The sequence below is a fragment of the Papio anubis genome, chromosome 12, assembly GCF_008728515.1.
Source record: "Papio anubis isolate 15944 chromosome 12, Panubis1.0, whole genome shotgun sequence".
Lineage (NCBI taxonomy): Eukaryota > Metazoa > Chordata > Mammalia > Primates > Cercopithecidae > Papio > Papio anubis.
Window position 1 is genome coordinate 107,294,630 of NC_044987.1, and position 27,345 is coordinate 107,321,974.

Below are 27,345 nucleotides of genomic sequence, written 5' to 3' on the forward strand. Positions count from 1 at the left end.
AGGTTCAGAGAGGTGACAAATTTTGCCCAATATCACACAGTCGGTTTAATGGTGGAACTGAAATTTTAACCTAAATCTATCTGGCTCCATAGTTAAAACTCTTAACGACCATATTATATGGCCAATGTAACTCCCTTATCTTCGGGAAATACTTTTATTTACAGGTCACTGACACTGAGTTGCAGATCCTGGGTACAGTCTGGGTCTGTAACTTACTCAATGTATAATGCTGGGTAAGTCTTAACTTCTCTGTCCCTCATCTGTTAAATGAGGGAGTTGAACTCTAGGATCTCTCAAGTTCATTTGCTTTGGGTTCATCTAACATTATATGGTCTTCATTCTTGTTGGTACAATAGTTTACTGGTAATTATTTATTAGGTAATTAACAGTCCAAGTCACCTTGGCTATCTGCCAAATGAATAGAAGAGAAGCACACTACAGATATTAGAGGCAATTGAAGGGAAGAGATTTCCAAGGGCTTTGGCAGGTGGAGAAGGCTTTTTGGAGAGGATACGCCTGAACCATTTCACCATTAAAAGCACTTTTATTATTTTTCTCCATAGTCACTATATTTACAAAGATTTTATTTTTACTTAACGCTGTGGCATGGTCTGGCAAAAGACAGCATCTGCAGCCCCCCCCAGGAAAGAAGAGAAATCCTGTAAGCCCTAGAAAGAGTCAGGCAGGAAGACAAAATTAGTGGCTGCATGCTTACTGCAGACCAGCACGGTATAAGAACAGTATTTTGTCATCAGCTGTGAGTCAGCTAAAAGTTGAAGCCAAATGTTCAAGCGTTGTTAGGAGTTGAGTCTTTTCTTTGATGAAGCATATGGGAGCCTCATTCATCCATGCTTTCCTTGCCTCCACATCCTTGCCATTATGGGAATGGCATATAAGGCAGTGATTCTCAACCAGAAGTGACTTTGTCCCTTATGAACCATAGGCGATATCTGAAGACAGACTAAATGCCATGACTTGGCTGGGGAGGAAGTGGGAGGCTTGCTACTGATATCTAGTGGTAAGAGGCCAGGAATACTTAGGATAGGCTCCCCACCCTCCATTCCCAGCAACAGAGAATTATCTGGTCCAAAATTTCCATAGTGCTGAGGCTGAGAAACTCTGATACAAGGGAACAGCAGTTACAACAAAGAAAAAGAAAGCCAACTCACCAAGAGCGGCTGGAAATAGAAACATCTTATTTTTACTCTCTCCTCTCCTCCCTAGCAATAAAGGGAATAGAAAGGAAAGCACTTGGAATCCCCAGGCCAGCTTGTGGAAGGTTTTGGGGTAGTGTGGGTGGAGCTTTAAACTGAACATGAGATTGATTTTTAAAATAACTTTTTATTTTGAAATAGTTTAAGACTCACAAGAGTTGCAAAAATTATAGTATAAAGTCCCCATATACTCTTCAGCTAACTTCTTCCAATAATAATGTTATATAACCATAGTATATGACCAAAACTGGAAAAGTGACTGTGATGCAATAATACTGTTAACTCAGGTGCAGATATTGTTTGGATTTCACCAGGATATACGTGCACTCTTTTCGTCTGTTTATTTGCTTTGGTATATAGTTCTGTGACATTTTACCACATGGGTAGACTCAAGCACCCATCACCGTAATCAAGATACAGAACTGCTCCAAATCCACAAAGAAACTCTCTCATGTGTTACGCCTTAATAGGCACACCTTTCCTTCAACCCCAGTCTCTAATAAACACTGATCTATTCTTTATTCCTGTAAGTTAGTCATTCCAATAATTGTATATAAATATAATTATATAGTATATTGCCCTTTGAGGTTTTGTTTATTGTTTTATTTTTCATTCAGCATCATGCACTTCAGTCATCTTAAGTTGTTGTATGTATCAATAGTTTATTCCTTATCACTGATGAATAATAGCCCATTGTATGGATGTACCAACGTTTATTTAATGATTTACTTGTTGAAGGATGTCTGGATTGTTTCCATTTCTTGGCTGTTATAAATAAAGCTGCTATGAGCTTTTGTGTTCATCTTTTTGTGTGAACATAAGTTTTCATTTCTTTCAGAGAAATACCCAGGAATGTGATTGCTGGATCATTCATAGGGTAAGTGCATATTTGCCTTTATAAAAAAAAACACCAAACTGTTTTATAATGAGACTGTACCATTTTACCTTCCCATTAACAATTCATGAGAGATCCATTTACAAGGCTGATGTTTCAAAATAGAAGCACTTTGTGAAAATAACCCAAATGAGATTGTTTTAATAACTAAAATGACTTCACAGCTAAGGCATCTGACTACAATAATATTAAAGGAATCCACTGCTAACCTGGAAAGGGAGGTTTCAAAGTGCACAAGAGGTAGTTATTAAGGAAAATAACAATTATTGTACATCAAGCAGAGTCTCCTCAGTCAAACATATTCTATCATTAAATATCATTTTCTTTGAAAGGTAAATTTCTGTTTTCAGCTTTTATTTCTAAAGGATATAAGTCACGGTTATTTGGAGCTGCTGATTACCATGTGATAACACATAGCATTACCCTGAGATAAACTAATTCCAGCCAAGTGCAAAGAACCAAACTTCCTAGTGAGACTAGTTGACCTAATATGAGAAATTAGTACTTTTAATAAACCTGGAAGCAACTGGATCTGTCAGTTAATGATATGGCTATAATATCCAGTAAGGGACTTAACCTTCCCAATCCATCATAAATTATAGCAAACAACAGTTCTTATCTCATATACTTTTTAAAATTTGATAAGGTATGCAAAACATTTAACACATATCTGAGGCATAGTGAATACTTAGTTCAATCTATGAGATGGAATGAAAATACCTATCTGTCTATTATGATGAAGAATAAAATAGCAAATGTGAAGCATGTAACCAGCAGTAGAAACACGATAAATGTGAGCTGAATATATTTGCCACCTTGAGTGTTTACTCCAGGAGGTACACACAGTAACCAATTAAAAGGGAGTGGTGGAAAGGGGCCAGTTTAAAATTTGCCTGGTTCTTTCCTCAATGCCTTTGAATTATTTGTCCTTTGAAGACCATAAAGATTTCAGATGGGCTGATCATCATGCTTTCCAAGTTTTTTGGTTGTAATTTAATTTAATTATTGTGATTAAAATGACACTGTTCCCCATAAATACTGAAGACCCACTCACAGTTTCTTATATTTACATTCATATATCTAGGATCTCTCAAGTTCATTCTCTTTGGGTTCATCTAACATTATATGGTCTTCGTTCTTGCTGGTATAATAGTTTATTAGGTAATCGTTTATTAGGTAATTAACAGTCCAAGTCACCTTGGCTATCTGCCAAATGAATAGAAGCACACTACAGATTTTAGAGGGAGCTGAAGGGAAGAGATTTCCCAGGGCTTTGGTAGGTGGAGAAGGCTTTTTGGAGAGGATAGGCCTGAACCATTTCACCATTAAAAGCACTTTTATTATTTTTCTCCATAGTCACCATATGTATATATTTGTGTATGTGTATATATATACTTATATATATAATATGTTATATTTATATATATAATTTATATATTATATATAATTTTTATATAATATATAATTATATATTATATATATTTATATTTTATATATTTTTTTATATATATAAATGTTGAATCATATTGATTTGAATAATATTGATTTGTATACTATTGGAAATGTTGTTCAGGAGATACAGCATTTCTGCTGGATGTGTTCATTCAACATTTAACATTTCTCCTCCTGAATGTGTAGAAGTGTTGTGTAGGAGTGTTGTTTCCTACACACCAAACATGTAAGCTCTCTTTGTTTATTTCTTTAAGTTCTGGTCTGGTCCAAGCAATTTACACAGTATCAACAGAAATAAATCCACAAGCATCTCATAAGCACCTATTAGAAGCTCAGCACCAACCCCAGCTCTGGGAAGGAGTATAGTCATCAGTCATTGAATCTGCTAGTAAGATAGTACATTCTGGAAAGTAACCTCAGAGTAGATGGCAATATATATTTATGGCAATATAAATCAAGAAACTTAGAAAGATGCACTCCTTTGGCTTTGCAGTTATTAAGCCTTTAATGAAACTTTTAATGGCAGTATAAATGCTGAGAGGTAATTTGATAAGAGGTGTCAATAACTTTAGCATAAATTCTGAAAGGTAATTTGATAAAAGGTGTCAATAACTTTAAAAACAGTCAAACCCTTTAACGCAGCATTGCCTACTCAAGGCATTTATCCTACAGAAATAATGCAAATAAATACTATCAAAAAGGGTTTCATTACAGCATTACTAATAATGGAAACAATTGGAGATTCACATAACCAATAACAATGGCATTTCTAAATAAAAGATGGTACATTCTCAATTTGGAAAATTATGTAGCCATTTAAAATTGTGTTTTTTAAAAGAATATTTTACATAGGGAAAATATTAAGAAAAAAGATGTTAAGTGGATAAAAGCAGGATACAAAACAGCAATACTATTAAATGTGTACAGTTTTATTTCAAAGATATGAATAAATGTGTGTATATTTGTGTGTGTGTGTGTGTGTGTGTGTGTGTGTGTGTGTGTCTAATGATCTCCCTAAAAGGGACAAGGCCATCAGTATGTGCAGGTCATTAAAAAAAAATCTTTGTATGTCCTATAGAGTCAGAAAAATATAGAAAGATGACTAATAGGTTTCTATCCTCAAAAAGAGTTGACATCCCAGCAGAAAAGATATAATTAACACATGGCATAATAAAAAATATACAACAGAATATGGGAACTAGACTTCTGCTGTCTCATCTTGTGGTCCTCCTTTGGGGAATTACCTCTCCTTCAATGTGATTGTGTCTCTAGTAAGGCAACCTCATCACTCTGACTTGCAACTTCTTGGGCTCAGTCACAAGTGGGGTCCATGATCCAGGCTAGCTCACCTGGTATCACTCTTTGTTGGGCCACAGAATGAGAGTCCCTCTGGGTGCAATTTTTACACTTTAGAAAAGAGAAGCTCTTTGTATGAATTTGAAGCCCAAACTTCTAGCATTGACCAAGAAAGTAATATATCTGAGAATGAAGCCAACCTGGAGAAGAACCAAGTTGAACATTGAGAAAAAAGAGACATTAGGACAATATCCTGAAAAAAAGTAATTTTTGCCCAATAGAACCAGCCATGCTTGAAGTCATATGTAATCCTGAACTTTTCTGTTTTGTGAGCCAATAAATACCTTTTTTATTTTCATTTTGTCAGACAGTAAATTCCATTTTCCCTTAAATCAATTTGATCTATGTTACTTGTCTTTCAACTCACAGGGTCATTATTGATATAAACACATCTTTCAAAGACATAGTACGAGTTACTGAATCAGGGAAGAAAGAGGTCACTTCCAGTCTGGTAACTGGGAAAGGCTTCTCAGAAAAGAAGCAATCTGAGCTGGACCTTGGAACAAAAGAGAGAGTAGGACCAGAAGAAAAGCTGGAATTTATAGAGGTAAAAATGTCAGGTGTTTGGTAAGATGCTTTTACTGAAGGAGAGACTTTGTGTTGGGAAGCAGGAACTGATGGACTGGGGCCAACATTGTAATTATCAGGCTAATGGGTTTGGAAATTATTCTATAAGCAATGAAATATCCATTAGAGAATTTTAGTAAGGGTGTGACCTGTTGAAAATCATCCTTCCAGAAAAATAATTAGTGTGAGAGTTATATCTAATACAAGTATAAAATTGGCACCCTCTTCATCCTTTTCCTCCTGTAATCTCTTCCCAGGGAAACTCACTCACTAATCTCCTGGTCTTCAGTTTTCCACACTGATTTATCCTCCATACGTTGTCTGGTGGACTTTTTAAAAATATGTCTAATTGTGGCACTTAAAATGTCAGGATGTTTCTTAATGCCCATGCTGCAACATGGATAAATCTCAAAATAATTATGTTGAGGGAAAGAAACCAGACCAAAAAGGAAAAATGCATAGTATATGATTCCATGTATATAACATTCTAGAAAAAAAAGTGACAGAAAGCAGATCAGTGGTTGCCTAGCAATGGGGAGAAGGTGAGGAGGAAGGGTGAGAGTGTAATTACAGGGGAATGAGAGGACTTTAGAAGGCAATGGGATAATCACTGTCTTGGGTGCTAATGGCTTCATGAATGTATACATATGTCAAATTTTGCACCTTACATACATGCAATTTAGCATTTGTGGAATTGTTATACAGTTATACCTCGATATAAATTACACCTCAATAAAGCTAGTTTAAAAATAAAGTGACGACGTGGTCCAGTCTCAAAGCAGGCAGCAAAACAGTACAACTAAAAACCAGTTTTTAACGTAGTTCAGGCTTTTTTCATGTATTTTCTGAACTCGACAGCATCAACTCTCTAAAGCACCCTTATTCTTTCTTGATCCCACTTCTTCCAAATTCCTTCCCTGTTGCCACATCCCTTTATTCTAAATTCCTTGAAAATTTTACCTTCTACCAACAGCCATAAGCAAATAGATTCTCTATTTTTTCTAAAACATTAAATCCAATTCCAGACTCCAAATGTTAGCAAGAAGTTCTCGAATCAGGTATTTTTGGTATTAACCACTGCCCTTTCATTGTTTAAGGATTTCAGGGTACCAGAAGAAAAGAAATAAAAGAAGATGCCTCATCTTCATTCTGTAGTGGTCATCCTTATCACTGTCGATCGTTCTGCTACACAAGGCTATTTTTTTTTTTTTTTTTTTTTTTTACCAGTTAGCATTCAGTAGTTCTTTCATTGTGCCAGGCATTAAGCTAAATGCATTTTCTTACTCCTCATAACAACCCCATAAGAAAGACACACAGCACTCCCTTTTCCCACTCACTTGCTGTCTTAATTAGGGCTAGTCACTTACCTTCTCTAATCACCAGTAGTCTCTTGTAAAGTGAGCTGTAAAATTAGGTGGCTCTTCAAACTCTGACATGGGTTTTTTCTTTATTTACTATATATACCAATGCCAAATAACGTGCCATAAGAAAGAAGAAAAGTGGATTACACACTAAAATTGGGCTCATTTTTATAGACTGGACCTATATGAACATTTACCGGCCTAAAGTAACTTTCTTTCCCTTTTTTTTTTTTTTTTTTTTTTTTTTGAGACGGAGTCTCGCTCTGTCGCCCAGATTGGAGTGCAGTGGTATGATCTCGGCTCACTGCAAGCTCCACCCCCCGGGTTTACGCCATTCTCCTGCCTCAGCCTCCCGAGTAGCTGAGACTGCAGGTGCACGCCACCATGCCCAGCTAATTTTTGTATTTTCAGTAGAGAGGGGATTTCACCATGGTGGCCAGGATGGGCTGTCTCCTGACATCGTGATCGGTCCGCCTCAGCCTTCCAAAGTGCTGGGATTACAGGCGCAAGCCACCACGCCTGGCGAGTAACTTTATTTCTTGTTCAGTGTACTCAGAACAGATTGAGACTACAAGAAATCCCTGAATACACAGACACATCTAAAGTTCTTGGAGACCATCTGGTCCCTGGAAGAATTCAAGAGCTTGATTTCTGAGTACATAAAAGAAGTCTGAGGCTAGGCAGGGTTTTTCTGGGATCTGGCAGGGATACAGCCAGGACATGGTGTAACACGGGCAGTGGCATTCCAAGGACAGGGTGATAGGAGCAGTCTACCCTGGTAGAAAGGATGATTTTTATCACTGGCTTTAACAAAATTATTTTTAAGTGGCAATCTTCAACCATATGTGCTGCTACTTCCAGCAGTCTATTCCAGGACTGCTGATTCAGCATGGCAAACTTCCCCAAAGCATCCAAGGCCACAGTGCCAAGTGGCAAGCATCCCTGCGCCCTAAAGATACCATGCAACACAATATATACCCAGCTTCAATCCGACAACACTGGGCTCTGCCTCAGAGGAAGCTCAAAGCCTCATCACAGGAGACTCATACATTGCTACTGACAGTATAAGATGATACAACCCGTATGGAAGGCCATATAACAAAACTGCCTATATTTTCACCTTTTGACTCAGCAATTTCACATTAGAAATTTACCCTGAAGATACATGTCCTAGATATCCAAGCAGTGAATATCATGGATATTAATTATCTGTGAAAAATAATACACTGTACAGTGCTTAGGGACGAGGTGTCACAATGTCAGTAACTAACTCTCAGATGAATCAGAAAAAAAAAAAAATGGGTGGATAGTTGAACTGAATGAATATAGATGGATGGGTAGAGAGCATAGGATGAATGGACAGAAATGAATAATGACACAGATAAATGATTGATTGACTGATAGCACATGCAGTGTGAAATAAATAAAGCAAATATGGTAAAATTCTGACAACTCGTAAATCTAGATGATGGAAAGGTGAGTATTCATTTCCCTATTCTTGCAGCTTTAGGTTTGAAATTTTAAAAAATAAAATGTTGGGGAAAATTAAACCAAATTACTTTGTTCTTAAATGACTGAGAGACCATGGGCCGAAGACCTCATGAAACTATAGGATAAGCCTACAGCATTTCCCAAAATTGAAGTGAGGCTAAACTGGATATTATTGAGCAGGAAGCAAAATAGCCATGAAGTTTTAAAGTAAAACTGCATCAACCAATCACTTGAAGCCACTTGAAGCTTGAACCCTAGAGTGCACATTTATTTTCCTTAAATATTAGAGAGTATTCAGGGAAAAATTTTAAGACGCCATCTTCATCTCCACACCTTTTAAGCTAACTAACTCCTTGCAGGAGATTTCATCTCTTTGAACCTGATTTGTCCTTTGAGAGAAATGGCATTCACGCTTATCACCCACTACTATTGTGAGAATTAAGTAACATGTCACACACCACTTATCACATACCACTATTGTGAGAATTAAGTAAAATTAAGAGGTAAGTAAACATGAGGGATGCATGGCAAATGCATGACAAATGTTTCTTCTCTTCACTTTCTTTCTACCAATTGTGTACCTAAGAGACCAGCTAAAGGTCATTGGCAAACCTAAAACTATGATATTCATTCATGCATTAATCATTTACTTAGCAAATATTTAGTGAGGACCTAATTTTATGCCAGACTCTGCAAACAGTGATGAACAAAACAGGCAAAGTCCCTGCCCTCCTGGATGTTGGAATTTAATCCCCTTCTCTTTCCTCTACCCCTCCCTGTCTCTTACTTGACTAGTTGGGCACTGTTTTGGGTGTTCCTGAGAATAGGCCTCTGTTTCTCCTTTTCCCCCATGAGATAAGGCAGCAGCTGAGACCACGGAAGTAAATGATTGCTTTAAGTTTGTGTGAAAACAAGGCGACACTGCCCCACTTGAATCCTGCCCATGGCAGGACCAGGGCCAGCCAATAGCAGGCTGTCAGCACAGCTAAAGCAGTCCTTCCTGAATGTCTGCTTTGAGACAATGAGACTCTTTTAAGCCAAGGCACCAGTAGCTAATTGGAGTGTTTTTCAAACAAACTTTGTTGAAATTATAAAGCAGCACTTCGGAACAGCTGCCCTGGGAAGAAATGGGAGTGCAGTTTACACAGTGTTCATACACACAGAGCCAGGGTGTGCCCCGAGTTAAATGAATCCATCTGGGGAGCAGATCGGCCCTGATCATAATGAGCGAATCAACCCCTGATAAAAATAGCTGCACTCACATGCAGCTATTTTATCCAAAGTAGATCTCAAGGAGCTCAAAGCACATTATAAAAAGATAGGTAAATAGTGAGCCAACAGAAGAATCCTTTTATGTTCAGTCCAACATTCTATCTGGTTCTGTAGCTAAGAAGAAAGCTTATGTTTTTCTCTGTGTGGCACAATGGATCCAGCTGGAATAGTTCCTATGGAGAACGTAAAAAATCTTGTACTCATTGTAAAATCACAATTATCATAATAATACTAGCTTGGTGCAAAAGTAACTGCTGTTTTTGCCTTTGCTTTTAATGGCATTAACACTATTATTAACTTAATAACAGAATTCTGCATTTAAACCATACTTCTACATTCGTTGTCTCTTTTGAGCCTCACAATGGCCCTTTAAGATAAGCAGAATAGGTATCACACCTTGTTGAACAGAGAAAGAAACTGAAGTTCAGAGAGGGTAAGTGCCTCACATAAAGAGGCACAGCTTTTTAGAAGGAAGTAGCATAAAAGAGACATGAACAGTTCTTATGCTAACACTGGTGCTTTTTTGCTCTCTTTGCTATCTTCAAAAAAGATCTTTCTCTGTTGATTACAGAGTTTGAATCCTCAGAACCTCAAATGGCATAGGCTGGCATCTGAGCTTGTTGTGGAATTCTTTTTAATGATTTCCATTTTTTACCAGAAAGAACAATGCTTTGATTTTGAGGGCGTTACTATAGAATTGTCCATAAACTTAACTTGATCTTTTGGTTGATTCATGACGTTGCAGAGCTGGAGAATGTTCATTTATTAATTTAAAAGGAGTCAAGGAGCCTCAAGGAGAAAGATTCAAAGTGGGACAACTGTGATTCCAAAAATCAAGCCCTTGTCCGTGGGAGAAGGAAAGACCAGTGTGCTTCTTCAGTCTGTGTTGAACGCTTTGATATTTTTTCTCCCACTTCTTTTATTGGACTAATACATGTTTGTCTCTTTTTCTTGCCCACTGACTGACTGTATTCCCACTCCCTTTAGGAGCACTGAATTATTAAATTCAGAGTTCAGTGCCCGGCAATTCCATGTGCCCACTGAACATTGCTGAGGTTGAGTAATATGCTGACTCAGAGATAAATAAATGGCATCAGCAGCTAACATTTACTTCTAGGATGTCTAGGTATTCTCCTAAGCACGATACATGAGTTGACATATTTAATCTCTACAAAGGAAGGTCTATTAGGCATTAGTATTATTGGCTTCATCTCTATCTTAGAAATGTGAAACTGAGGCACAGGAAGGTTAAGGCCCTTGTCCCAGTTCACAGCACTAGAAGCAGCGGTCCTGGATTTTGAATCCTGGAAATCTAGCTCTCTACAAAGAAACCACGTGCTTAAGAATGGAGGGAGTTGGGCAGTGTGTTTTCTTTATTTGTTTTGTTTCATTTCAGCAGCTCCTGGTACAGAGAAAAGAAAGTTTTGTTCATCTCTCATCTCCAAGTTATCTAGTGTAGCCATCAGAAAAATAATGAGTTCTTGTGAAAACGTCAATAAATTATATGAAGGCAAGATGGCTCTTGGCAGCAGGAAAAACTTCTATAATACCTCTGACCAGTTTCAGGCTGAGTAGTAGGGGCACTGGGATTTTGAGGGTCAAACTGCTTTGGCCAAGGGATACTGCCTTGAGTATCTTAAGTAATTGAATACACAGATTTGAGTCACAGTAACCCCTACTCTGCTGTCCTGTATGAGATGATATGAAAATGGCCCAATAGTTTTAAAGATGGTGAGAAGTCCTGGAGGCACAATGCTAGCCCATGGAAGCCACTCCAAATGGGTTTGGTGGATGGATTCATAAATGAATGAATGAATGATTCACCTTCAGTCAGCAAAAGATGCCTGCTTTTCAAAAAGCTCAGTGTGGGATTCACATCTCAGAATCTTATCCTTAAAAGAACTTTGGTTTAAACACTTCTTTTTGTAACCATTATAATCTTCAGCATTACATCTGAGGCAAGGAATTGACCAAATTTTCCACCAGGAAGCATTAAAATATAATGAAAGAAGTCAGGGGAAGGGGGTGGGGAGTGGTTACTGAGAAGGGGTCAGTTCTCTGTGATGCTAGGACATTTGTTTTTGGCTTTGGGGAAAAACTGAACATAGCTAACATATCCCCATATTCTAACTGACTGCATCCAATATGAAAAGGAATATTTTAAGGTTGCCAAGCGTACAGAGGGCTTTTGCTAGGAAAGCTCTCATTACCAATATTTTCTGAGTCTTCCAAACACTTTGCATGCAAATACCTGAGACTGGGTAATTTACAATGAATAGAAACTTATTGGCTCACAGTTCTGGAGGCTGAAAAATCCAATATCAAAGTGCCAGCATCTAGTGAGGGCCTTCTTGCCATGTCATTACCGGGCAGAAGGCAATAGGACGACAGAGAGGGCTTGAGGGGACTGAACTTGCCCTTTTATAAAAGCACCAATCTCACCCATGAGATGGAGCCCTCATAGCCTAATCACCTCTTAAAGACTCCACCTCTAAATACTGTTACCATGGCAATTAAATTTCAACATCACCCTTGGAGGGGACAAACATTCAAACCGTATCATCACGATACGGCAAAATGACATTCTCTTAAGTGTACTTAAAGTACCAGGCGACTCCTCTGGACAAGCCCCTGACGTGCCCTCACCAAACTTCCAACCAGATTCTTGCCCTAAAACCTCACTTATACTGGAACTCTGGAGCTGTCTTGAATTTACGCCTGGGAACTACAAATATTCAGTGTGCATATGTCGGATTTATAAAATTCCCATTCAGAAATCATAGACAGTACAGGGGATTTCTGTCAATACCACAGCACCTAAGTTAATTTAATGCAATGCTGAAATCTGTGCTCATTCTTTCATTTTGCAGATGGGAAACTAAAGCCTACATAAGTCATTTGCCTGATCTTCCACGGCTCATGATGGGGAAGCCAAAATATGATCCGAGCTTCAAAATCAGTTTCTTTCTTTGATTCCCTATTTTTATTAAAGAAACTGCCTTTTACATTATAAAAGTAGCATACTAATTTTTAGAAAACTTAGAAAGTATCACAAAAAATAAAGAAAATAATATTGAATAATATTTCAATGCAAAAGAAATAATGCCAATATTTTGGCATATTTCCTTCCAATCATATAGCATCTAGTAAATACAATTTATTGACAAATTTTTTTTATATGGCAAGCAGGAGTCCATGCCATTAAAAACTTCCTATTTAGTATCTATATAATATTCAGTGTATACATACTTTATACTTTATTTTAATATCTATGTAATATTGAGTATATATGCACTTTATTATATAGTAACACAGTCTTTATTGCTAACTATTTAGATCATTTCTGATTTTAACAATTATAAATCATATTGAAATAAATGTCCTTCTACATAAATCTTGAACTGAAACACTGATAATTAAGTTAGCACAGATTCCCAAATGTGAGAATATATTTTTTCTATTTCATGTAGCCTCTTTCCTTAAAATTAAGACCCTTCCCCCCACCACCACCCTGAAATTATTTCTTCTACTTTGTTTATAAACCACAGAGTTATTATTACAAATGTCTAGATCAAGGTGTGGGAAACAGAGGGAAAGCGCTGGAGATTTGGAATCAGAAAATCTAGATCAATGCACCAGTTCACTTCTCATTCACAAGGTGATCCTGGAATGTTACCTGAGAGGCTTTCCGTCCATGTTTTCTCACCTGGAAAATGGGGCAGTAATAGCACCTCCCTCAAAAGATTGAACTGAGGCTTAAATCAGATCAAACATGTGACAACGGCTTTGTAAACCATCATGTGGTCTTGCAAACATCAGTTGTGATTACCTTTATGTGTGCTGACAGATTTAAACAGCTTTCAAAGGGAAATCACAAGAGAGAAAACCAGTTTATGTTGATGTGCTTTTTGGTAAAATGAAACTCAAACCTTTCTTTATTTTATTTTTGTATTTGTAATGCTTTTGGGTACATAGTAGGTGTGTATATTTATGGGTACATGAGATGTTTTCATACAGGCATGCAATATGAAATAAGCACATCACGGAGAATGGGGTATCCATCCTCGCAAGCATTTATCCTTTGAGTTACAAACAATCTAGTTATCCTCTTTAAGTTATTTTAAAATGTACAATTAAGTTATTATTGACTATAGTTACCCTGTTGTGCTATCAAATAGTAGGTCTTAATCATTCTTTCTATTTTTTTTTGTACCTATTAACCATTCCACTTCACTCCCCCAAACCCCCACTCCCCCTCCCACCCTCTGGTAACCAACCTTCTACAATCTGTGTCCATGAGTTCAATTGTTTTGGTTTTTAGATCCCACAAATAAGGGAGAACATGCGATGTTTCCCTTTCTGTTCCTAGCTTATTTAGTGTATTGTAATTCAAACCTTTCTTTTACAAAAGTTTGAAAGAATTGAAAGGCCCTCGGGATAAATAACAGCTGTCAAAAGAACATTTCCCAAGTCCAATTCGTGTCATCCTGGAGATTTTGAAAGCTTTTGCTCATATGTTGGATTAGCACAGCTAAAAGTCTCTGATCACAGGCACGTCCGAGAGTTAATGAACCCAACACGCCTTGATGCTGTGCAGGAGAATCACCAGGACCACAGCTTAGTCCCTCCTCCCTCAGGGAGGGCCACAACATGAAGCCAGAGTGTGATTGGCCTAGGCTCTTTACTAAAGAGCATTTAATGATGAAGGAGGATGCTTCCAAGAGGCTAGACAGCAGAGAGAGGAGAAGCGAAGAGAGAAAGAAGGAAGGAAGGTGGCCTAGCCTTCATCAAGGCAGAAAAGATTCAGGACAGGCAAAGAAGTGAGAAGCTGGGAAGGTGCTCACTATCAGGTTTGTGAAAAGACAACTAGGCTCAGAAGTTTTCAGTGTAGGTGTCATACTGCAATGGAATGAAAAGGGAGAAAGGCAGTCATTTTATGGTTCAATCAGAGGTGAGGATTAGAAATTTCAAGCATTAACCCAGAAATCCTAGGGATTCAATGACAATGAAATTTGAAGAAAAGTGTGGGGACAATGAGAGCCTTGTAGGAAGGAATCAGTCATACCCAGGTGAGAAGCATCAGCCAAAAGGAAAACCCATAACAAATGGGGAAGCTGAGTTCTATGCAAAGCAGGAGGCAAATGGGAAATGCAGCGTGCCCAGGAAAAGGCTCAACATGTACACCTGGCAGGAGATCCAGAGGCATAATCAGGAGGCCGACCAATGGCTGGTCATCAATCGCAAGGTTTACAATGTCTCCAGCTGGGCAGACAGGCATCCAGGTGGGCGCCGGGTCCTCAACCACTATGCTGGGGAAGATGCCACGGTAAGAAACTCCAAGCTTTCCCCCACAACCCTCTCTGTCTTTCCCCCAGCTGTCGGGTGGCTGAGATCTTGGCTGTCTTCCCAAAAGCATTGCACAATCATTCATCTCTTCCCAAACCAACTTTTCAGGATTCCTCTCTAGCAAAATTTTAGTAGTAAATTAAGCTTCAAGGTCTAACTATGAGCTGTACCTGGTTTGGGATGAGTTCAGATACTGCCAGTGAATACTATGTTTGCATATTCTGAGTTTTCTTTTGTTCTTGGTGGTTTGTTTTGCTTTGTTTTGAAGCTGAGTCACTGTCTTACAAGAAGAAAATGACAAATATGTGAGTAAAATCTGGGAAAATAAAAAAAAAAGAACATCTGAACCCAAATAGAAATTTATAAGACTCTTACAAATTTCAAATAATTGGAGTGCATAAAAGAAAGAAAGTAAGTCACGCAGTGGGCATGAAAATGTTGTGAATAATGATGAAAGCCTACAATTACCTAGGCTTTAAGAGCTTGAAGAGCTCTTTGGCTTCCCGTAGTTCATTCAGTATCATACAGGTAATGCAACCCCACTTTTATTGACACATTGAAATGCATCACCTCACTTAAACCTACAAGGAAGGTGACTATTATTTCCGTATTACAGATGAGAAAGTTGACATTCAAAGATGTAAAAAACATGTCACACAGCCAGCAAGTAATGGTGCCAAATTTTGAAATCAGGTCGGTTTGATCCTAAAGCCCTAAATATCTGGATTGTAAAAGAATAAAATAAAATTTCTACTTATTTGATAAAATGGTGTCTCAAAATCTTAAATGCCTTAAGGAATCTCTTTTAAAATATTCCATAAAGAAGTCAATTTTCTCTCAATTGGGACTTTTATTTCCCACACTGTACAGACGAAGAAACAGAATTAGAGGAACTAAGCAACTAACTCAAGGTCAGAAATTAATATATGACAGAATAGAAATGTAAATTCAGGCTTTTAAAAATTATGTGGCTCCTGTTGGTTTTACAGTTTAGCATATAACTTCTTTAACTGCTTTTAAAGATTGGATTGAAAACATTATTTTGCTAAGCACCAGTCTATAAATGGTACCGTACTAATCCTAACAAAATTCACAAATACCTGCAAGATTTCATCTTTTGATGCCATCAACATCTCTTCCTCAATTCTTATTCTTCCCCCAATTTCTCATCCCTCTTCTCTGTGTAGGCTCTTGTTCTTCTACCACCTTCCTATCTTATTTCTACAGTCAGAGTAATACCTTTCAGAGTATGCCCTGCTACAGCCCCACCACTTCCCTCAGATATATTTTTTTAAACAAATTTCAAACTTTCCTTGGAAAATAAGCATGAGCTTATACATAGTGCCCAGAAATCAGACAGCAGAGGGTAGAAGCAGCAAGAAGAAGAGCATTTGTGTAAGAACAACAGGAGGAAAAAAAAAAAAAGAAGAAGAAAATGTAAAACATACTACAGATGCCTATCTATCCCATCCCCTCATTTCCACAACTCAGAGAAAATACAGATGAGGCTTTGCTAACACAAGTCACAGAATTGGCTCAGAGGATGTGTTCACAAAGACATGAGCCCTCAACCACCTTAAAAATAACTGATAGCCTCACTCAGCTGGAGGCAGCCAAGATAGATGATAAAGTTTTAATTGGCTAATGATTTTTATCTCCTGGAAGTCAGGAAAAGACCCTGAGTTTGTGTCCAATTACAGCCAACAAGGAGGAATTAATTAATATAACAGAAACCATCAGAATCTTGGGGGAAAATACCCATGTACATAAGTTGGTCAGTCATGTACCTTAGACTTTAGGAAAATAAATAAAAAATGTCCAGAGAAAAGATTCTCCTAGAGAAAATGGCCTAAGAAGAAACGGGGAGTGCCAGAACAATCCACAGTACTCCACGACTCAGAGTACAGGGAGCCTGAGCTTTGGAATAGGTTATGTGAACCTAGGAATGTTATTAGGATGTTCTGAGTCTCAGCTTCCTCATCTGCAAAATGAGGCTGACATTACCCATCTGAGTGATTTATGGCAAATAGAACCAATGCATGTAAAGTGTTTGGCATTAGTGCCAGATACTTAGTAAAAGTTCATTCAGTCATAGCCATTATCAGTCTTATCACCAGCATCTTTATCCTCAGAAATATAATTAGTATTTCCTGTTTGTTCACCACCAGCTTAGAAATCCTGTTTATATTTTGTGTCATCTGATTGGGAACGGAGGGCTATATAATGAAGCATCATGCTTTCTTTTTTTTTAATTTGAGATGGAGTCTCGTTCTGTCGCCCAGGCTGGAGTGCAGCTGTGCTGTGCAGTGTCGGCTCACTGCAAGCTCCGCCTTCCGGGTTTACGCCATTCTCCTGCCTCAGCCTCCCGAGTAGCTGGAACTACAAGCTCCCGCCACCACGTCCGGCTAATTTTTTGAATGTCTTTGTATTTTCAGTAGAGACGGGATTTCACTGTGTTAGCCAGGATTGTCTCGATCTCCTGACCTGGTGATCTGCCCTCCTTGGCCTCCCAGTGAAGGAGGGAAGATCATAAAGTCAGAAGGCCTGATATCAAATGCTTACCCCATAACTTAAGAGTCGTTTGCAGGTCAAGCCTCTGAGTGGCAAGTGTGAGCCAAAGTACTCTCACTGTGTGCCAACCCCAGGCCCATGGCTGCACATGCCCAGAGATGCACCCTTTTCTTATATACATAGTAACTCTTCTCTAGGTCTCCATCGTCCTCATAAAAGGTGAATGATGGTATCTACGTAATCTATCCCACAGCGTCATTAATTCATTCATTCACGCAGTCAGTTGTTCCAGAACTCTTGTTAGGGTTCCACCCTCATGGGAATGAAACAGGTCTGCTTTGCATCTGGGCTCTACATTTACTAGGAATGTCCTGAGGCTCTTGAAGTCTCAGCTCCCTTATCTAGAAAATGAGGATAATAATACCTTCACCTTAGCATTGCCATAAAAGTCAGCAGAGATCAAATGAAGTGCTCACCATGGTGCTTGGTACAGATTAGACGCTCAAAAAATAGCAGCTCTTGCATTTTGTTATTACTTCACTCTTCTGAGATGGGTTTCCATTTTCTCCAAGGAACTTTACTAAGAAAAATAAATCTATAAAACAAAATTGGTACATAAGCTCCTGTTATTGCACATATGAGGTATCTGGTATTTTCAAATGATATGATTTAAAACTAATGTCACTATGCTAATAACTAGAGTTATGGCCACAGTCTTTTTATCTGTAAGAGCTCACCTAGGAAAATGCAGAAACAACCTGTAAGTACAACAAGGAGGATTGATTCTATAGATTATAATTATAATACAATAAGCTATTTTGCAATAACATGAGGATTATAAAACATATTTTTCTTCTTTTTTGTTGTTGTTTTTTATTACACTTTAAGGTCTAGGGTACATGTGCACAACGTGCAAGTTTGTTACTTATGTATACATGTGCCATGTTGGTGTGCTGCACCCATTAACATTTACGTTACGTATATCTCCTAATGCTATCCCTTCCCCCACCCCCTCCCTACAATAGGACCCAGTGTGTGATGCTCCCCTTCCTGTGTCCAAGTGATCTCATTGTTCAGTTCCCACCTATGAGTGAGAACATGCAGTATTTGGTTTTCTGTTCTTGCGATAGTTTGCTGAGAATGATGGTTTCCAGCTGCATCCACGTCCCAACAAAGGACACGAACGCATCTATTTTTATGACTGCATAGTATTCCATGGTGTATATGTGCCACATATTCTTAATCCAGTCTGTCACTGATGGACATTTGGGTTGATTCCAAGTCTTTGTTATTGTGAATAGTGCCGCAATAAACATATGTGTACATGTGTCTTTATAGCAGCATGACTTATAATCCTTTGGGTATATCCCTAGTAATGGGATGGCTGGGTCAAATGGTATTTCTAGTTCTAGATCCTTGAGGAATCGCCACACTGTTTTCCACAATGGTTGAACTAGTTTATGGTCCTACCAACAGTGTAAAAGTGTTCCTATTTCTCCACATCCTCTCCAGCACCTGTTGTTTCCTGATTTCTTAATGATTGCCATTCTAACAGGTATGAGATGGTATCTCATAGTGGTTTTGATTTGCATTTTTCTGATGGCGAGTGATGATGAGCATTTTTTCATGTGTCTATTGGCTATACGAATGTCTTCTTTTGAGAAGAGTCTGTTCATATCCTTTTCCCACTTTTTGATGGGGTTGTTTGTTTTTTTCTTGTAAATTTGTTTGAGTTCTTATAGGTTCTGGGTATTAGCCCTTTGTCAGATGAGTAGATTGCAAAAATTTTCTCCCATTCTGTAGGTTGCCTGTTCACTCTGATAGTAGTTTCTTTTGCTGTGCAGAAGCTCTTTAGTTCAATTAGATCCCATTTGTCAATTTTGGTTTTTGTTGCTGTTGCTTTCGGTGTTTTAGACATGAAGTGTTTGCCCATGCCTATGTCCTGAATGGTATTACTTAGGTTTTCTTCTAGGGTTTTTATGGTTTTAAGTCTAACATTTAAGGCTCTAATCCATCTTGAATTAATTTTCATATAAGGAGTAAGGAAAGGATCCAGTTTCAGCTTTCTACTTATGGCTAGCCAATTTTCCCAGCACCATTTATTAAATAGGGAATCCTTTCCCCATTTCTTGTTTTTGTCAGGTTTGTCAAAGATCAGATGGCTGTAGATGTGTGGTATTATTTCTGAGGGCTCTGTTCTGTTCCATTGGTCTATATCTCTGTTTTGGTACCAGTACCATGCTGTTTTGGTTACTGTAGCCTTGTAGTATAGTTTGAAGTCAGGTAGCATGATGCCTCCAGCTTTGTTCTTTTGGCTTAGGATTGTCTTGGCAATGCGGGGTCTTTTTTGGTTCCATATGGACTTTAAAGCAGTTAACATATTTTTCTTCTTAGAGAAGGGTCTCACTCTGTTGCCTAGGATGGAGTGCAGTGGCATGATCATAGCCCACTACAACCTCCAACTCTTGGGTTCAAGCCATCCTTCAGCCTCAGCCTTCCAAATAGCTGAGACCAGAGGCGTATGCCATCACAGCCAGGTTTTTAAATTTTTTCGTAGAGATAGGATATCACTATGTTGCCCAGGCTGGTTTCAAATGCCTGGCCTCAAAACATCCTTCTGCCTCGGCCTCCCAAAGTGCTGGCATTACAGGTGTGAACCACTGCACCTGGCCTATAAAACACTTTGATGACAGTAAATATATATGAATAAATATCTGGCCACAAATTTTGTATAAAACAACAGTGTGTTCTGAGCTCCACGAAAAACATAATTGCAATCTTATGATGCGTTCAGAGAGACAGCATAATCAGAACAAAGAAAGCAGTTTTATTATCTTGTGTGCTGATTAGCACACTCCTTATTTCTGGACACAACACTCTAGTAGAGAGACTAAGAAACTAAAGTTCTTTCTCATGAGAGTCAGAGTCCAACAGGATGGGAAAGAATAACAAAAGCTTACAGGAAATATGGCAGGGTCCATTTCAACTATTTGGAGGACTGGTATGTGGAAGAAGGAAGAGTTGTGTGCGGCACCAGAAGAGGGCATTCTGAATGGTTTCAGATGAGTAGAGCCAGCAGAGGCAAGTCTGGGGCAGGGGAAAGGGAAGGTGTATACAGAAATGGAGTACAAACATGATTCATGGCGTGAGTAAGCACCCCACCAGAATGGGCATCCCAGCCTGGACACTTCCTTTACTTAGCATAATAGTGGCCGAAACTACATGCTAACTAATGTTAGTGGTTATCACAGAGGAATTCACTGGCTATGAGAAGAGGAGAAGACAGAGAGAAGATGAAGAGAGAGAAGAGATAGGGGAAGAGAAAAGAGAAAGAAGAGGGAGGGAAAGGATCTTGTGTGCCGAGCTAAGGAGTTTGCATTTTACCCTTACTGCATGGCTGCCTCTCCTCCTACTATATGTGAGAATGTATCCCTAGCACAGCATCCCTCCCACCTTCATTCTCACAACACAACTCCCTGGCATTTCTAAGCTGTTGGTAAAGAAAAGTAATAATCAGTGATAATTGCATCTTTCCTGCAATTATTAAAATTATCTGATTCTCATGGAAATGATAGTTCTAGTTGTAAAATAGATGGAGGAGAGGAGAGAGAAAGAAGTTCAAGCGCTTAGAGATGAAAATAGGCCATGAGGAGACACTGCCTTTCTGGAAGGTGAGTCTGGCAGTTAAGTGAAGGATGAAATCCAGAAAAGCCTCCTGAAATGAAGGAAGACCAGGGTGGAGTCCAGGGAACATGTTGAAGGCCCAAGCAAGGTGTTGGCTACAGGAATGGAGAAAAGGAGATGGGTGGGAAGGATATTTAGAAGACGTAATTTATAGTATTTGATGAGTGACTTGATAAACTAACAGGATGGAGGAGTCTAAGCTGACTTAAGATATCTGGCTTGGGCAACTAAGTGGTGATATCTATTACAAGGAAACCCAGGAGAATGCACAGGTTTGAAAGGAAGAGGAAGGGGAGGGGAGAGTTGAGTTCCTTTGGGCTGGAGCTCAGCTGAAAGCATTACAGAAAAAAAAAATATCAATATAAGGAAGGGTTTTCAAGAAACGAAAGTGTTCAAACGATAGAATGAGTTGCAGTGGGAAAATAACCCTCTGCTTATCCCTATGGGTAAAGAGGAATCTGGTGACTTTCTGTGATCATTCCCACTCCAAAGCAGCTGTCTCCCAGGACAAGGGCAAAGATGCTTTCTCCACACAAAACTGGCCTGTTCAGAACTCACTGTCCATCTGAAATTTGTAGAGACTTGTTCTAGCCATTGCCTTAGGGCAGGTGAAATCTGAGAAGGAAGTAGAAGAGGAATTACCCAAAGGTACAGGAACAGAGGTCTTCATCTGTGGCTGGATATAGAACAGTCTCATGAGCTTTTTTTGCAGTGAGTACACCAAGGTCTATATTCTAGTTATCTGGTTTTATGACTACACATACAACATTCTCCATGGATGGTTTCTAAATTTATGCTTGTTCCTTAGTAAATTTCTTTTGGGAAATTTCAACCCACCTCCAAGGAACTAAGTCATAATCATATAGAATCATGGCCACTTCTTGATGTCTGACTCCAAAATCTAAGCTTTTAACCTCTAGGCTGGCTCCTCCATGGGTTTTAGAATGACTGAATAAATGAAGGAAGGAATTAATGAGCTCATAGAGAAGATTAGGTAGTATTACCTACATTTAGGAGAAATTAAGTAATTTCTGTGTGTGAAACAGCCTACACCTCTGCTACCCTATACCATGCCTTAGTGTGAATTAGGAAAGGCACACTCTTTGGGTGATTGCAGCCCTGTAAGCAGAAGGTTCAGCAAATGGAGTATCCACTGGAAGTCAGGCCACACTTGCCATCTTGGCCAAGTGCCTTTGTACAGGGCACAGCCTGTATACAGCATTTAAGTTGTAAAAACAGAATTTTGTCTCACACCCTCTGACTTTATATACTTTTCTCTTCCACTAGGGATCATGCTGCTTTTATAAGAAAGCACATGACTCCATCTCCCACCAAATAACAGCAAAAATATTAGCAGTTTATCCAAGGTATTTGTGAAAGCAAAGTAGTAATCACATCTCCATGCTGTTACTATTTTGGAAATAATCAGTTATGAGATGAGCTATGGTATAAATTTATGAATAATTTAAATAGCAAAGATGATGATTGAGAAGGAAGTCAAAAGACTAACAGATGAAAATGTGAGATGTTGAAGTCTCAAAAATGTCAGAAAATAGAGACGCCATGGATAGAAAGAGACAGCAGTGCTTAACACCTGTCTACTTTGAGTGCCACACTTTGTGCTTAACACCTGTCTACTTTGAGTGCCACACTTTGTGCTTAACACCTGTCTACTTTGAGTGCCACACTTTGATTATCCTAATACCTTGTTATAGAAATGCTATATCCATTCATTCATTCACCCTTTCCCTTATTTGTCAGGTGTCTATTGATCACATGATATGCTTCAGGCACAGTGATCAACTTTAGGTATACATTGACCAGTAATAGTACATGGTCCCAGTCTTTAAAAAACTCACAAACCACTAAAAAAAAGGGGTGAACACAAAGATTCATTATAATATAAAAGTACAGTAGAGTAGAGTAGAGTACGGTACAGTGTAGTGTAGTATAGTATAGTACAGTACAGTATAGCACAGTATAGTATAGTACAGTACAATGTAGTATAGTATGGTATAATATAGTATAGTATGGTATGGTATGGTATAGTATAGTATAGTATAGTGTATAGTATAGTATAGTATAAATTTGAAAAGTTCTAGGAACAAAGTGTCCTGTGAACCCAGGAGCAATCGTGAATCATTTTCCTGAGTGATTGGGGGAAGCAATGTTTAATCTGGGCCTTGAAGAGTGAGAGGAGCTTTTAGAGAAAACGAAGGAGGTAGTCAAGGCCAAGAGAGCAGTAAGTGTAAAGCCTCAGAACTACAGAGAGCCGTGGAATGCATACTGAATGGGGAGGCTCCAGTAGAGAAGATGATGCATGAAGGGTATAGAGAAGATGAGTCTAGGGAGGCAGGTTGGAGCCAGACGCAAAGTGTTTTACATGACTCAGACCTATGGTGGGGACATGCCATTACCATCTGCCAAGCAGATACATACTGATTTTAGCATCATCCGCAATCTGGCATCACTCCTTTCTTGGGAGGACTTTTAAGAAAACAAACTGTATGTGTTAAGGCTGGAATGGACCTTTAGGGCTTTAAGGCTTTAGAATTGCATAACCCCGAATTCCAATCCTGGCTCTGCTACTGAGTGTGGCATTTGGGGCAAGATACGTCTCCCCTCTGAAACTTAGTGTCTTGATCTGTACAATGAAAGTGATAGAACCTCACAGAAACAAAATGGTTGCCTATGAGTTGGGCCATAGAATACCTTGTACACAGGACACACTTCATAAACACTGACACTACCCCTTCTCCTCTTAATTTTATCCCCTCTCCTTCTTTCAGCTGGAACACATTTGGCCCAAGAATGTTGGTAACAGGACTTGCATTATTGCAGACTTTTCACGAAGGGAATTTCACAACTTAGTATCTAGATTCTGTTTGAAAATTCTTTCAAATAGAATAGTCTAAGGCTACCTAAACTCCTTTGTTGTACTGCCCCACTGATGCAGGAAAGAGTTCCACAGAGCAGGCCAGTATCTATTATTCTGAAAATCTCTGCGGCGTTCCCATATGTTTTGTCACAGTTTGTCCCATATGGTTTGTCCCCTACAAACCTTTGAAGAAACAATGAACCCAGAAGAATATTATTGTCAGCACACTGTTCCAGGACTCTAGATAGCTGCTCAGAGTACAATGAAATTGCGATAGATGACATTCTACACTTTGATCTTGATCCATCAGGATGTCTTCCATTCTAACCTGCTCTGAAACAGCAAGCAGCACTTCATTTTTCAGTATGGGTCACAATGAGATATTTTAATCACCCTCTTAATCACTGAATCACTCTTCCTGGTTAGGGAACCTAAGCTTTGGTATCATAAATGTGAAAAATTTAAACACCTTTGAAATTATTTAGTCCAGCATTTCCCAAGGCACTCGGGAGGAGTGTACAGAAGCAAAACGGACACTGGTGGCATTATCTGTACAAAAGAAGCAATGGAACCTCACTGCCTGGACTGATTCTAACAGATAAAAGCCCATTTCATTGTTCAGTTCCCACCTATGAGTGAGAACATGCGGTGTTTGGTTTTCTGTTCTTGTGATAGTTTGCTAAGAATGATGGTTTCCAGCTGCATCCATGTCCCTACAAAGGACACAAACTCATCCTTTTTTATGGCTGCATAGTATTCCATGGTGTATATGTGCCACATTTTCTTAATCCAGTCTGTCACTGATGGACATTTGGGTTGATTCCAAGTCTTTGCTATTGTGAATAGTGCTGCTGCACGTTACGCACATGTACCCTAAAACTTAAAGTATAATAATAAAAAAAAAAAAAATTAAAGGGAGATTTAAAGCAAAAAAAAAAAACGTAAAAAAATAGCTGTGAGAAAATGAGAAAGTGTCTAGAGTGTGTATATATATATATGTGTGCACAAAATTAAAATAATATACAAATACTTAAAAAAAAAAAAGCCCATTTCACATCATTGCATCTGGAGACCCATAGGTGAAATAAGTCTAAAGAGTTGATATTGTATCCTTCTAATTAACCTTGTTAATTATAAAAATAACTTCTTACTTCCATAAGTAATTATATTATAGTACAGCATTATTATAATACTACAATAATAAGTAGGCTCCTATGTAATTCTTGGATATATCTAAAGTTGATTTAGTATTTGAAAATGTAGCACTCATTATATTCTCTAATATAATTCAAAGCTCACTCCACATTAGGCATTGAGGTAAAGGGAGGAAACCTCTGAATATTGAAGAGAAGGTAGGTAGTGGGTTCTTATCAGTGGAGGTATACACATAAGAAATATATCTGATGTGTATTTAACACATAGTAAATGCCATTGGCATTATTATTAATTTATTTAATCCTCATAATAACTTTATGAATTGGCCGGCTATTATTATCGCCCCCATTTAGGGAAGAGAATATAGAAGCATCACAGGCAATTCAAGAGACTTGCCTACAATTACTTAACTAGTAAGTAGCAATGCCAGAATTTGCATGTAGGAAAGCTGGCTCCAGGGTCCACTTTCGTAATCAGTATAATGCAACACCACCACTGCAGAGTAATTTGTATGGCTTCATGTATACAATTTACAACTTTGGTTATATTTCTTCATTTTTAATTGCTGCCATCTCCAAACCATAATAGCAACAAGTCTAGCATCTCCCTCTTGGAAAATCTTTCTTCTTTCCAAAAACAATTTAAATCCCTGGAAGAAAAGACTCTCTTTCTTCCAAACATAAGTAGGATATAGGCATCATCACTGCTTCTCATAGCCATATGGAATTGCTACTTAACACGCACCTGAGATAGAAAAATATAGTTTGTCACTTCTATTCTGCTTCTGGCTGTCACCGAGTCTCTGCACAGGCCAACACAGCATCTTTTTAATAGAGAGTGAGGAGACTCCTTCAGTGACAAGCTTAGCCAAAGATGTACTATTTTAGACCACCCAGGGCTCTAGGGCTGCGTTCTTATAATCTCTCATGCCTTTGCCTTAAGCCATCATCAACTGTAACCTGTCCTTCTCTAGAATTAACTAATTCAAGGGGCCTTATTCCCCTGGGCTTTGGCCAAGAACCCAGAGAGAGCCCTCAATGGAAGATATAATTTGCATAGCCAATCTTAGTTGCTGCACTGTCTCAGATAGTATGAGCAAATTTCACATTTACACTGATGCTGGACTTTTGTAAAGATTTATCCCAACCCATAAACTCCATTATTTCTTCTGGTGATAAATAAAATCATGATCTCATCAATGCTCCAGGATCCCCTGACTGTGTGGGTCATACCTAGAGAAGCAGTACACATAGTAGGTGGGTCTCCAGCAGGAAGCTTTCGCAGAGGTGGTTTTCAGGGATAATTTTGATCAATCAACTTGAAACATCAACTTGGAGTTACAAGCAAATCCTCTGCAATGAGATCTGTGCTGATTCCCAGATTGAGCACAGGACAAGATAAGTAAAGGAACTAATCTGTGGATAAGCATGTCTCTTCGAAGCCTCTAACAGGTATCTCTGATTTACAGGATGTCTTCAGGGCCATGCATCCAGAGCCTGACATTGTGCAGTTGTACCTGAAGCCACTGCTCATCGGAGAACTTGCCCCAGGAGAGCATAGCCAGGAAAGACACAAAAATGTGAGTGAGATGTCAGGATCCAGGGGTGTAGAAGGATGGAGACAAGGCATATTTTAAAGCCAGTTAACAGTTTTCTGTGAAGCCTGAGACCACAGTAGAGTCAACGGGTGGAGTCCACGTATTTCCAAACAATGCCTTTTTCTTTAGATCATCAGAACTCTTAAACCTTTGTGAAGCAAAAGAAGGAAATTGTTGGCCCTTCATCAAACAGTAATTTCATGTCTCTAAGCACCTACTTCATGCCAGGGAACTTATAGATATAATTTCCTTTTCATTGACTGCTTGTAATTATGCTTTATGTCTATGTCTATGTTCCCAGCCCAACTAAGTTGCATGAGAGCTGAAACTGTCCACTTTTCTTATCCCTGTGTCCTGAAGACCTCCTTTCACAGGATCAACATGTAGTAGAAACTCCAAAAACAGCTACTGATTGAAAGATGTCGCTGTATCCTAACCACAGCCTTTGTAAATTTGGGGAGATTATCATTCAGGGAAAATAAATTACTTTCTAAAAGTCTGACAGCTGGTGTATCAAAGAGCTGAGACTCCAAATCACTTCTCTCTGGCTCCAATCCCTTAGGTAT

The 27,345-nt window shown here is 38.7% G+C and overlaps 2 protein-coding genes across 4 annotated transcripts in view; one reads left to right on the top strand and one right to left on the bottom strand.

Annotated features, from left to right (window-relative positions):
* Nucleotides 1–27,345, bottom strand: part of LOC101026984 (olfactory receptor 9G4) — a 209,144-nt gene that overhangs the window by 67,262 nt on the left and 114,537 nt on the right. Inside the window, exon 1 of one of the 2 annotated variants that reach the window (XM_021925755.2) lies at nucleotides 17,942–18,374. The exons of the other annotated variant lie outside the window; for it this stretch is intronic. The gene's annotated coding sequence lies outside the window, so the exon portion shown is untranslated. Of the gene's footprint in view, nucleotides 1–17,941; nucleotides 18,375–27,345 lie in introns of those variants that run through there. 2 annotated transcript variants of the gene reach the window in all.
* The window catches only part of LOC101026624 (putative fatty acid desaturase 2-like protein FADS2P1), a 41,851-nt gene continuing 28,829 nt past the window's right edge, over nucleotides 14,324–27,345 (top strand). For both annotated transcript variants that reach the window (XM_009186044.4, XM_021925754.2), the window contains exons 1-2: nucleotides 14,324–14,934; nucleotides 26,651–26,761. In XM_009186044.4, the coding sequence (XP_009184308.2) occupies nucleotides 14,608–14,934; nucleotides 26,651–26,761 (438 nt within the window). In that variant the 5' untranslated portion in view covers nucleotides 14,324–14,607. The remainder of the gene's footprint in view (nucleotides 14,935–26,650; nucleotides 26,762–27,345) is intronic.